The following is a 14,114-nucleotide window of genomic DNA, read 5'->3' on the forward strand; positions in this document are numbered from 1 at the left end:
ATTTCAATTTCATTATTAACCGTTCCACGTCCCTGTCTGGAAATGCCAAAGGAGCTAACCAATAATAATAATAAATTCTCAGGTCAAGGTAATATCTGGAAACAGTAAGCATCAACGCTCCCGAATACCCACAATCTGTTTCAAGCGCCTGAGTGTAAAGTGACAAACGTGTTTCTATACGTATATAGGTATGTATACGATATATAAGATACACATAATATAATATATGTATATAGAGAAATATAAAAATTATACACATATTATTTTATATAAGTTATTAAACAATTTGATATTTTGAGTACTATTTTTGTCTCAGCTTCTAATACTAAATTTGGGAGCGAAGTAAATGGTGCGATGAAGCTACGATGGCATCAATAATGAAAAAGTTTAGTTTCTGTGAGAGCATCGAGCGCCTCGAGACGATAGCTTTCATAATTGCACCAAAGAGACACTCGAATCAGATCGCTATAGCAAAACTTTACCCGTTTCCTGAGTTTTGTTTGCGAAAAGAATAGGCGGCAAGTTGCCAAAACCATTAACAATGCTTAAAAAATTATGGTGCGAGCTTCGAATTTGAAAATTTTCCAACTATGAAAACTGGTCATTGAGTCTAGATGCATTCGATTATTTTAATTATGCATTGGTAAATTGGTTGCATTCGATTAATGTCATTAAGAATTGAATGTATATCATTTTTCTTTGAATATCGGATGTATTTGGAATTGAGATTAGATGAGAAAGTTCTATAAGTCTAAGTTCGGAAAACAACAAGCCACAGAATATAGTGACAAAATCGTTATAATTGAGTTCAGTTCGGCTACTTTTGATCACTTCTACGCTTCGAATTCATGCGAATAGTGCTTTTCGATTAAATTAATGCTATTAACATGAAAAATACCACCGTTATTGTGTAGATTTACAGTTGAAAAAAGTGGCGAAGCAGGACAACGTCATGCTCATCATGCGCACATGCAGAGCTTCTATATCTATAAGAACTTTTGAGTAGAGTTTAACTGGCAACCGATGAAAATTCTTGAATATTATATATAATTATTTTGGTACCAAAAAAATTTTGTAAGAGAATTCAGAAAAGAGCGTGATGAACGTCCTGAGCTGTCGTAAACACTTAATCAACGTAAGAATTCTTGATCACGTTTATCACGTAAGCATGTGATCAACGTACATGTGCATCTGATATAACATCGGAAAAACCATTTCATTAAAGTTTTCGGATAAAAATTACCTGCACTAGTCAGTCGTAATTTTCCCCCTACTGTTCGGTGATTTGATATTTCGGTCCTAAGACTAGAATTTATACGTCGTAACCTAGATTAGATTTAATGCTAATTGGTGGGTACCCTGAATAAACATGCATGTTAACTACAGAACTTTGGTACCGAGAATAGACAGTACTTTGGTTAATAGATTAAAGTTGATACTTAGGTGCTTATTGACATGACTTAATACTTCGGTGCCTACACTGAATTTTATAGTTCACTCCTTGTAATCTACTCAGAACTATTGAATTTAATCCAATACTTTGCGTGTCCCCGGCGAGACGAGCAGTCGAATATCGATACACTTGATTGTATTACACTTTTTAAACACTCTCTTCGTTGTTGAAGAAGATAGAAACTATAGTGTTAATATATAACTTGGTTACTAGGAACGACTGTCCACTGAAATGATTTTATTAGCAATTGTTCATAGATCATAGTTTAGTTATACGAAAGACAAGTTTTTTTTAAATAATGTGAACGTGGACCACTCAATACCAACAGCGTGTGCAAGCTGCCGATGATGTAACATGGCTGGCGGATGACATTTTTAGTAAAAAAAAACTTTAATCGCACTGAGACTCAAATCACCATTGACCAATCAAATAATTGTGATACAGCGCCGTCACTCAACATAAGTATAGTACTTTTACATTTGATGAGATGAATAGTTTCCATGTGCCATCGAAACTTAAAGAGAAGAAGAGAGGAATCGATGTGATTCTTGGAACTCTTTTCAAGAGATGGAAAAGAGCGTGCAAGAGAACAGGTGTGATTATGGTACATGTGAATATTTATTTCCATTTTGTAAAGAGAAGGGAGAAAATGATAAACGAATTGTGAAATAATAGCTTTCCGGGTTGCAAAATGAGAGGTTTGATGGTCAGCAGAAAGATTTTTTCACTGTGGCCCGACGCTGTCAGAAAATTCGAGCTGCTATTGAAATGTGATTTCTTTATATTTCAGTGGAATCTATGGAATCTGTGGAATCTATTTTAGGATTACTTGTGATTTTATCCTGCAGGAACCAGCAGTGAAAAGAGAGACGGTAGTAGTGTGTAGGCAAGTCCGTGGTTGTGAAACAGAGGATGAGATACATAGGCGTGGATGCGTGGATGTGTGTATGTGTGGGCACGTGGATGTGTATGAGTGGGTGTGAGTACGTGGATGAGTGGGTGTGGGTACGTGGATGAGTGGGTGTGAGTACGTGGGTGTGGATGTGTGGGTGTGGGTACGTGGATGAGTGGGTGTGGGTACGTGGGTGTGGGTTCGGGCCCGTGGGTGTGGGAGCGCTATGAACCGAAGGATGTCTCGCGGGCGAGGCCTGATCCTGTTGTGTCCGAGCCACCTCGGCCAGTCGGTCTCCAGCAGTCGTCGCTTGAATATGGCCTCCTCTTCCTCGCTCTCCTCGTCCAAGGTAACTCGCACGTCTTCATATATTTGATTCTTCACGGAGGCTATTAATTAATTAACGGAGTGCTTTTTAGTGGATTAAAGTGATCATTCTTGTTGAGGTTTGAAGACGCTAAAAAATTAATTGGTGATAATAGTGAGGATGTTAATTGATCGAACTTGCATGATCTCAACAATAATGATCGTGTAGATCTGTAGGGACTCAATGATTATTAGTTTGAAGTTTATACGATAGTGTTCTTGAATTCTACTTTAAAGCTTAAAACTTGAAATCATTTCAACTTACAAAGAAACTCGTATAATCGAATTTATATCAAAAAGTAGTATACATATCAACATGTTTAAAAAGCACGCTAAAAAGAGTAAAAACGCCGTGATGAAAGTAAAAGCATAAATGCAAAAACTAAAATATTCGAAGACGGTACAAGATCAGCATGCGTTATTGAACGTTTCATGAATGATCAGAACTTTTAAATGCACACATGTAATTAATTTTATTGAACGTTTCATGAATGATCAGAACTTTTAAATGCACACATGTAATTAATTTTTGCTCATCGACCATTAATAATCATTATGCCAAATAATGTCGGCAAAGTAAAAATTTTCCGAGCAACATTAGATAGATAAAAAAAAATTAAATTTAGTGATAATGTATTTTCCTATTGAAAGCAGAATTAGATTAAATGAGTCATTTATAATTTTGTACAGCATTTCTAACTGTTGCAACGCGTTCCAGAATGATTGATTTATTATTAATAAAAATACATATAAACTGGAAAGTGTCGTAAAAAGCTGAGAATATGTGTTTTCGATTTGACGTTCAATGCCACGCATGAATTCCCAACAACAAAAACTTTCACGGATATTTTTTCAATAAAACTTCCATGCCGGAGATTCAACCGCGAATATTTCCAGTTCAGTTCATGCAGTTGCTCTGGATTTTCTTCTGTTGATCGGTCACATCGATAATGCGTTAATACAGTGAACATACGCTGCAACTATTTCTCTCATTATTACAACCTTGGAACTTTATTAGTATTTCACGTACCAAAATTTATTATGAAAAATTAGTAATTTTGATTGGGATCTTCAATTATAGCAATTAAGATGTGCTTTTGTTTAAAAAATTCATTCGCTCCAACCGTAATTGTGAATCAAGTCCACGGTTAGTAGAACCAACATTTCAGTTACTTTTCATTCTTGAAACGACGACTGGTGGTAATAATGAATAAACTCACATAAAAAATAATGATTGCTAATTTATTAGCTTATTATTTAAATTCCGTAACATAATATTTAATATTATTCCATTAATAATTAAGAATGTCTGACTTGCATTTGCAAAAACAGGGCTTCACATGTTCCTTATAAAAACAAGTGAAATCTGATTAGTTAGAATGAAGATTTTGCACAAAAAATATCACTCATATCACGATACTTGAAACGCAAAACGAAACGCACTTGAAACAGAGAAAACATGACCACGAAAACCATCATTTAGATTGCACCTCTAGGAAATATCCCGCTTGTAAAAATCGAACAAAAATAAAAATAGAGAACCTTATATTAAGTTTTGCATCTCTGTTCCGACTCGAGAATTTTTTTTTGTTCGTAGGTAATTCATTAGGAAAATGTTTCTGTTTACAGTGACTTTACTTCAACAGTTCGGAATTTTCTTGGCCACGAAAAATATGTGACTGATGTCATGTGTTGATTTGATATTGCGGAGTGAAGTGTTGTTTGCCACTGTGACGAAGTGGTCTCGGGGGGATGGAGTGTTTGTAAAAGGCAGGAGTGACGCGAACAGAAAGAGGCGCCGGGCTAAACTGAATGCAAAACTAAATCATGAAAAATGGAGATGAACAATGAATATGAAGAGAACGGCTGAATAGAGAGCGATAAATGAGCAACTTGCATCATAATGTGAGAAGTGAATGAACATTATTGCGAAATAAAACACCTTAAGAAAACAGAGCTTAAATAACTCAGTATGGATACAGAAAAATTATATTAAATGCCATTAGGTATATTGGTGTCACTAGCATGTAATAATAGACATGAATTACTATTGATACAAATAAATGAATTATTATAGACAATATGCAACATGCAAACATCACGTTCTGATCTGCAGGACTGATTCACTGAAGCCAATTGATTTACCCGCGTCAGGAACAAGTGCCCCAACAAAATTTAGAGTCGCCCCAGCTTCTGGTAATCCTAATCAGATTATCAAATCATAATCAGCCGCGTCTGTAAATTTTCACTGGGTGTTCTTATTGTTGTAAGACGTCTACCACGACCTCAGACTCGAACGCTCAGCTATTAATCGTGCGTCGTCAATGACACATATAAGTCGCCACTCAACTTATACTGCACTTACTTGGCCGCTCGTCACTATAAACCGTATAACATTAATCAGAATTACGAATTAGTTAAGGTTCAAGTGGCACAAAAAAAGTGTGATGACGTTTCGATCTCGCTAGAAAGTTGAGATTGAGTTTTGTTTGCATAATATATATCGAAGTACTTCTCAAGTAGTGTGGAGTCGTTAGCGATATTGAAGGTAGTGAATTTAAGCACATTGTAAGGCTAATTGGTCTTCATGGTTATGAAATCTACGCATGCCCTGAGGTTTGTTTCTATCCACTGATCCCATCGTTATATGTGTACTAAGAATCTTGAATATTGAACTATGAGAGAAATTTTTTCATTCACTTCGAACCAAACCAACAAAGTTACTTATTTATTTAAGAAGAACAAGAAAATTATTGAGCCAATTGATAGCTGAAACTTTGAGAAGAAGTAAACAATTTTCAATATATGTGTACAGAATATTTTAATTTGATTATCGTGAGAAAGCATCAAGACACGTTTAAAAAAAATCGAAAACCTTTTTATAGTGAATGTACACAGAAATGCATGCATCATGTTGTTCAGTATCTGCAATTTCGAAGTCACTCCTTTACAGTCGATAGTGACATAAGACAAAAAATATAAAGTTTATAATAATTGGCAACTTTATAACGCAATAATATAATATATTAATAATGCAACTTAACAGAAATCGGGAAAATTTAGAATTGTGGATGCCACTCCTTTTCAGACTAATATTCAATAATCCCAAAAATATCAAACATTGCGAGTATTGCCTATAGTTTAAATGAACTGTTTTTGAAAGTTTAAAGTTCATTTATTAATCACTAGGGGGCGCACAACGGACCAATTCTCTTGAATTTTTTATTAGTTTAAGTGCGTTAATTTATTTGCATCAAAGAAGAAAAAAAGCAAGTGAACTGTTAGGGTCCATTAAGGAACTGCTCCTCTAAATTAAAGCTTTGAAGTAATGAGTTTTTTTGCGTCTTTCTTTGCATCGTAAGTGACGATGTTCTACTAAATTCACGTGACGTTTTCTCTAGTCTGAGTGACATTCAACTCCACGACTGAAGCGACATTTTCGCCACAGAATTACCGTTTTTGAGCTCGAGGTACGCATATAGCGTGTCGGGCCATGGAAAATTTATGTCGCGCCACCTAGAGAGAAAAAATTCATTTTCACCTCAGGAACAGCAACGTAGGGATAACGATGGGGGCATTACAGTCTTAATTAGCTAATTAGTCTGTCAATTGCTCTAAAAAATGCCGTAAAAGTTGACAACCAAATCAATAGATATGCGAGAGAGTTTAAAGTAAAACTAAAAACATAACATTAATTACCATTATTCATGTATCATTAACTACGGGAAAACATTCTTCCGGTCAAAATTTGTTAGCTTTTTGTACTGATGTAGGAGTTTTAATTGTCAAAATTGAAGAAGAAAGATTACGATGCAGCGGTAACCAATTACGCAGCTGCACCCCAAATTAAATGAACCGATCATTAAGGTAATGATTGAATGAATTATTTATTTATTCAATGATGGATTAAATTAGGCAATTTAGCAACTGTAGAATGAATTCAGCATTTCATGAATTATAAATATAAATAATTATATAATTAATCAATGATTGCTAGAAGCTATCATTTCTCCTTATCGGATAAAACGCAATGGTCAACTAGGTTCTTGCTTATTTTTTCCTTCATCTAAAAGTAAACGAATCGCCTGGACAATCAGCTGGCAATTGTGTTAATGGAATGCACACTAAAGTCATAACTGCTATTTTATTGAGTCGTGAACGAGAAATAATCAGCCAACCAATAACGGACATTGCATCAACAGACGGGTTTACTGAACCTGTTGAGCAGCAGCCATGCGAACCTGTAGGTTATTTTTAGTCTGAGTTATACAGATGGAATATACATACGGATTATGCTGGCAAGATTATGAACAGAGAATATTTAAGTATGATTATACGCACAAAATTTCATGCACGACTCAACACACAGATTATTCAGGCATGATTATACAAATAAGATATCAAAGCTTGATTATACACTCAAAATATTCAGGTATGATTATACAAAAAAATATTCAAGCACGATCACGCACAAAAAATATTCATACGCGACCCTGCGCACACAAAGTATTCAGGCTTGATTATACAAGCTCGTTGATTATTATTCAAGATTATTGATTATTAAACATTTTGATTATTCAAGATGCTTTCAAATGATGAGGAAAATAACTGAATTCCTCGTACCTGTTCATGCAATTCAATAATAGGTAACATTAAATTTTATTTGCGCAGAAAAATAGTAAGATGGCGTCTAGTTGTATGTTGGCGTTTAAATTAATTGCCTCATATTCATTGTATTAACGGTAATGATAATAGTTATCATGATAATTGTGATGATCATTTTAGCTGCTATACAGTAACGAGTTTTTTATAGAATACGTATGAAGAAATAGCCTTATCATTCCGTACTACCAATTGCGTCACCTAGTAAGTTCGGATGGTCTTAATTTTCACTTCTACCAATGACCGGAAATTGAAAGATGCTTCCCTTTTTCGCTTATATTTGCAAGGCTTGGGCTGGACGGATTGGAAAATCAAATAAAAAGCTTAATTAGATGCATTAAAGCTAAACGGCATATTATAGCCGACACAGAATTAAAGAAAATAACAAAACAGACCCTTTAAAGAATAACTGAACAACGAACACGATAGCCAATTTAAGTCGAATGCGCGAATCTCATTTACACATGTTTTAAAGATCGGGGAATATCGTTATGGTGATCGTACATTTTTTGATTCTTTTCCCTAAATCCGATGTTAAAAAAAGACTAAACTTACCTAACGAACCTAACCTAATCTCATACGGTACTACTATCTTTATCGTAACCCAGCCTAACGCAACCTAACCTAATGTAACCTAAAAAATGATCGCTGGAAAATTGAGCAAATCTTGATTTCCATAAATAACAAATGTAAGTTTCGAGTCAATGTTCCTTATAACATGACATGCAGAAAAAATCAACTAGAGACCCACGAACAAGATCTTGGAATTGTGTTAATATAAGATATAATTGATTACGAGAAGAGTTTATATAAGAGAGATTACGAATTATAAGTATTAATATAATTGATTACGACAAGAGTTTTTATTGTTTTTAGTTTGTATTGGAGGAAATGAAGGCACGTTGGGGCGGTAATGACATTGGCAGGTCGGAATTGGCGTGGGAAAACACGGCATTGGGCGGCGCAGCGGCAAGTTAAGTCTTCCAAAAGGCCCGCCACCTCCATGGATTCAATTAGCGACGTTAACGAGAAACGCTTCTTTCAATATATTTAGTGGTAAATAGTGCAATAATCTGCACGTTGATTACTGGAAGTGAGATTAAATAGGAATTAATATAATCTGAGTTGCTGGAAACTTTCTTAGATATCTCGCTTTGACTTTCGTTATTTTTGATCAATAACTAACGATAATTAGGTTCAAAATACTAGTGTATGATTAATGAAGTTTGTTTCTGACTGATGACGAATAACATATTATACATGGATATTTATTAAATTGATATAATATTAATTAATATTTCACAGCTTACATTTTACACTAAATTGACGATCAGTACGAAAAAGAAAATAAATTCACTATTTTCATTAATTATTCCGAGCTTCCAGCTGTACGAAAATTCTTGAAGTTTTGATGATGGAGCTCGTCTCCAAACGTTTTTGGTGAAATTTATGAAGATTTACTTGACATTTTCTATGCTTATTCATTTTCTGTTTGATTTATGTTTTAATGAATTTCAATGTATAAGTTTTCGTGACAGAATTTGAATGTAAGAGTCGTGGTGGTGCTGACCGTGATGCTGATGCTGGCCGTACAGGCGACGTCTGCTCAGGGACGGTCCATGACTGGACTCTGCATTCGGTAAGCCGATATTATTGTCAAACTAAAGGTTTATATGAACTAAACATGACAGTTCTTATTGATATTTCTGTAAAATCCTAAACATTTTCTGAAAGTGTTTGAGCATTTATTAATAATTTTTGCTTGATTGGTGTCGAGAAAAATTGCCGTAGCCTGTAAAATTGGAGAGAAATATGAATCAATGACGTTGTATTGAGTAACATCGATAGTTTAAATGTGCAATTTTCCTATTCACTGTTGTAGTTTCTACATGTGACTATAATTATGCACGAGAAGCGTGTAGTACCTGCTTCTAAATACATTGATTTACTTATGTACTGTAAATTCTTGTAAATAATTCAACGGATCTCACATACTCTGCAGTAACTATTGCATATGGTAACCATCTCCTGTAAGTATCAGCAGAGCTGGGCAGCGCTACTTTGCAATGTAGCGGCCGCTACCGCTACCGCTACATGCTCTAAATGTAGCGGGCGCTACCGGCTACCGCTACTGTGGCGCTACACCCACTAGATTGTAGCTTGCGCTACCGCTACCGCTACAGTTAAATGTAGCGCCGCTACATTAGCCGCCACAATGGCCTAAATTATTGGAAATCTGTAAATATTTATTATATAATTGCCTCAGATTCATTGTATTAACGGTAATGATAATAGTTATCATGATAATTGTGATGATCATTTTAGCTGCTATACAGTAACGAGTTTTTTTATTGAAAACGTGTGAAGAAATAGCCTTGATATTCCGAATTACCAATTGCGTCACCTTGAAAGTTATTATTATGTTTATTTGTTTATTGAGGATGTGGGGTTGTCCCCCATGTCCCTTCCCTTGAAAGTTCGGATGATCTTAATTGTCACGCTCACAATGACCGGAAATTGAAAGATGCTTCACTATTGGCTTATATAAGCAAGGCTTGGACTGGACGGATTGGAAACTCATATAACAAGTTTAATTCAATGTATTAAAGATAAACGGCACATTATAGCAAGTCAAATACAACGGGTGCGAAATAGAATTAAAGAAATTAACAAAACGGATCTCTCTTTAAAGAATAATTGAAAATCGAACACGAGAGCTAATTTAAGTCGAATGGGCGGAGAGAGAGCTAAATCACGGACTTTTGAGAATAAACGCACGATCCGACAACAGAAAGCAAAAGCAAATACCAACATATGACAAATTATTATATTCAGAAAAATCACGATATTTCACTAGGTATTCAAATATCTCACTACTATCACGCACAACTCACAATGGCGTCTGAGTCAAAACACTATAAGAGGAACCAGTACGCAAGTCGGGATCAGCAGCTTATCTGACGGCCACAACAAATTTAACACCCACGTCGAAGCTGGTCGTGCTTAATCTTTGCGATCTGATAGTCAGTGGTGGGAAACTTGCACAGTACTTCATCACAAATTTACAATACAGCAAGTAACTGCACTACTGAAGCAGGAAGGTGATATTATCAGTGTTTTTATTAATATTAATTCAATAAACATGGTTATGGATTGATAACTCCAATTAAATAAGCTTTAAGTTAAACAATGTTACTAAATTAAAACAATGTTTTCCATGTGACGATGTGCGAGAAAATTCATGTAATCTACTTGAATCCCTCGAGCACAAACAAAATTCCCATTTACACATGTTTTTAAGATCGGGGAACATCGCTAATGATTGTACATTTTTACCCTAAACCCGATGAACCAGAAAAGATCTAAACTTACCTAACAAACCTGACCTAAAATAATAATACTATCTTTACTGTAATCCAGCCTAACGTAACCTAACCTACTGTAACCTAATCATCTATATTTTTCACCTATCTAACCTAACCATCAAATCATTAGCCAACATTACGAAGCTTGACCAAGCCTAGCCCAACCGAACCTAGCCCAACCTAATCCGATCAGCCAATTGAGGGTAGCGGGGTCGATTCAACGGAAACAACGTCAAGCATTTAGCTAAGGTGTGAACTAGTTTAAAATTAGATTTGTGCTGTCACATCAGAGGATATTTTATACTTAAAATTCTGTAGCTTACTGCAAATTTCGTAAATTTATTTTTTTTTCTACTAATAACAAGTGTAAGTTTCGAGACCATGTTCCTAACAACATAGCATGTACAAAAAAATCAACTAGAGACTCACGAACAAGATCTTGGAATTGTGTTTTATATAAGAAATAATTGATTACGAGAAGTGTTTATAGAAGAGAGATTACGAGCTGTAAGTGTTAATATAATTGATTACGACAGAAGTTTATATTGTTTTTGGTTTGTATTGGTGGATAGTTTCTACATGTGACTATAATTATGCACGAGAAGTGTGTAGTACCTGCTTCTAAATACATTGATTAACTTATGTACTGTAAATTCTTGGAAATAATTCAACGGATCTCACATAATCTGAAGTAACTATTGCATATGGCAGCCTTCTCCTGTATGTATCAGGCAATTCCTTACGATTATCTAAAGGAATTGATTCGTTCTGTGCATTAACTGCTGCTAAATACATAGATTAATTTATCTATTGTAACTTGCTGTCAAGTATTATATTGATTTAACTTTGCAGTTACTCTCACATTTTTTAACCTTTTTGTATCAGTCAAGTACAAAAGAAAACAAATGAGAATGGACATCTTGCGCGCATTTAATGCTTCCATGTAAATACTGTAAATCATCCACAGTAATTTTAAGTCAAGTATTCAATTGATTTCACGTCGTATTTGGTAACTTTTTGGGTATTAATCAAATCAAAAAGATAACAATAGAGAATGTATTTATTACGCGCAGTAACTGCGGGTACTGCAAGGAGATGTACGGGGATTACTTCCACGGCGGAGACTGCGCCGAGACTTGCATCCTGACTAAAGGCTCCAGCATCCCGGACTGCAACCGACCGTCCACATTCCATCGCTTCATCAGGCGCTTTCAGTTCTCGCCTTAATGAACCATGGGCGACAATACACATACATGATACAACCTATGATTCAAATATTATTATCTTTCAGGGATTGATATCTTTCGAAGGCTATTGGTTTCTTTATTTATGGTAAAAATTTATTTTTCGAAGAGTTGAATGTTAGGTGACTGTTTGCTATCTGGAGTTCAAGTTCTTATCGACAAGAATTTTTAAGAGTTAACATCCCAAACCCAGAATCTTACTTTGTAAGATTATTCGAGATTCGATTACAATTATTATTCGAGGTAACTTCATTTTTCAACTGATAAAAGCCAAGTTGGTTGACAGAAATGGAGGGTAAATTCAGCGTTGCTTCACTTCAAACTTTGGGTTTGATTTGAAATTTTTATTCGGATCTTATAACTCCGTCCCGGAAATTTACCGTCGATAATTTGGTAAGTTCACCATTCTTAATTATTATAAATAATGTTGATTATTGCATAATTCTTTATGAATTTTCAAATGATTATATTTGAATTTATGGTGAGACATTATGGTAGTGGAAAACTGAAGTTATTCATTGAATATTCAAAGATCGAAAAGAAGAGCTCAAGATTAGGTCGATGACGATTATTTGCCTTCGCTCCTAATGCTACTGGAAATTTAGTTGCTGCATAATTGTTTTCAATGGTTATGAATAAATTGTAATGGTTGATCCATGGAGCAAATTAATGGGTTCGATCAAATAAATGAATCTATACGTGGGTTTATCTATGGATGAAAATTTGTGGATCAATTCATCGATTAATCCAAAGGATCTATTATAACGGTTAAGCTGATACACCAGGTTAACTTTACACGTCGGGTTTAACCTGCTTTACATCAGGTTAGAAACTTTCGCCGGTTTAACCTGCGCCGCCGGGTTAGCCGGTTTCGCCGGTTAATGTTAATTTATAGTCTTCTCCTCGCTCATGTATTGCCGAAAATAATTTATCTTAATTCATTTGTACAAGTGCTGAAACTAATATACGGCGTCAGTTTCATGCTGGGATATTATATCAATGAATTATTCGCTTGTGGTTATGCATAATAATTTGTTAAATAGTTCCAAATTCTAATGAACATTAATAGGAATATGTACTGAAAGACCATCGCTAATCTAGAGCGATCTCTAATGTTATGTAATTATTTAACAAATCTGTGTGTATTGATGCTCTATATGAAATATTTATTGGGTAGAAAAATTTAATTATATCTCAAGTTAAAATTTCAATGAACAGTATTTAATAAAGTCTAATTGATGCTTTGAAAACTTATTATTACCCTTTAAGATTAACACTTTAATAACTTGGTATTGGAATTAAGTTAGAGTTTGGCTCGCTTGTTATTCTATATATTCTGGTTGATATAATGACTGTATAACAATAAATAAGGAAATATGGATCGTAAATTGAAGACTAATCCCAAATTCAAATTTTCCTGGCCGTCTCATTGCATACAGAGAGCCTGGTAGATACTTTCTTCATTAAATAAATGGAGGCTTTCTTTAAGTTCAGTAATTCCATTTCTTATCGACAACATCAATCGGAATAAGCAGGTGAGCGGGCGATGCATGGTTGGCCGCCCAATACCCGACCGTAATTTTTAATCAGTAACTTGGTTCAAAGTAAAGGCTGAGCTTCAATAGAAGTAATTCGCACGTACTTCGATGAAAAGTTTGTGTGAATTTAGAGATGGGATGAGATATTCGTGAGCTGTGATTCAAATAGGAGTTTTCAATGAAATACTTGCATTTTAGATCACAAGAAATTATTAAAAATACAATAAGGAAATACGGAACATTACCGTCATGGCTTAGATTTTTGACTTGATGTGCATTTCGTACATCAGCGAGCATGGATGTGCTAGCATATAAGTTCCAAATGAAAATATTGAAGAATTTGAAACCCATGAAGTAACAGTTTAATAAGTAATATAGTGTTGCCTGGAGATAGTAATTACATTTTAGAATAATAACACAATAACATCTGAATATACCGTTATGACACCATTTAAAATTGAATAGTGTTTTCGGGCGTAATTATGTCGGGTTATTTTCGGGGATGGAAAGCTCTAAGGTAATAATAAACAATTTATTTAATTCAACTATTTTTTATTATGGATATCGATAGTTACATTGATAAATCATCACCAT

At 34.7% G+C, this 14,114-nt stretch overlaps 1 protein-coding gene across 1 annotated transcript; it reads left to right on the plus strand.

Annotated features, from left to right (window-relative positions):
- The first annotated feature begins 2,646 nt into the window (after positions 1-2,646).
- Positions 2,647-13,145, plus strand: LOC108674452 (eclosion hormone). The gene is made up of 3 exons (XM_018162401.1): positions 2,647-2,694; positions 8,912-9,012; positions 11,812-13,145. The coding sequence occupies exons 1-3, from the start codon at positions 2,662-2,664 to the stop codon at positions 11,963-11,965; spliced, it is 288 nt and encodes a 95-aa protein (XP_018017890.1). The 5' UTR covers positions 2,647-2,661; the 3' UTR covers positions 11,966-13,145.
- Positions 13,146-14,114: the final 969 nt, after the last annotated feature.

The sequence above is a fragment of the Hyalella azteca genome, unplaced genomic scaffold (assembly GCF_000764305.2).
Source record: "Hyalella azteca isolate HAZT.00-mixed unplaced genomic scaffold, Hazt_2.0.2 contig15353, whole genome shotgun sequence".
In the NCBI taxonomy this organism is placed as follows: domain Eukaryota; kingdom Metazoa; phylum Arthropoda; class Malacostraca; order Amphipoda; family Hyalellidae; genus Hyalella; species Hyalella azteca.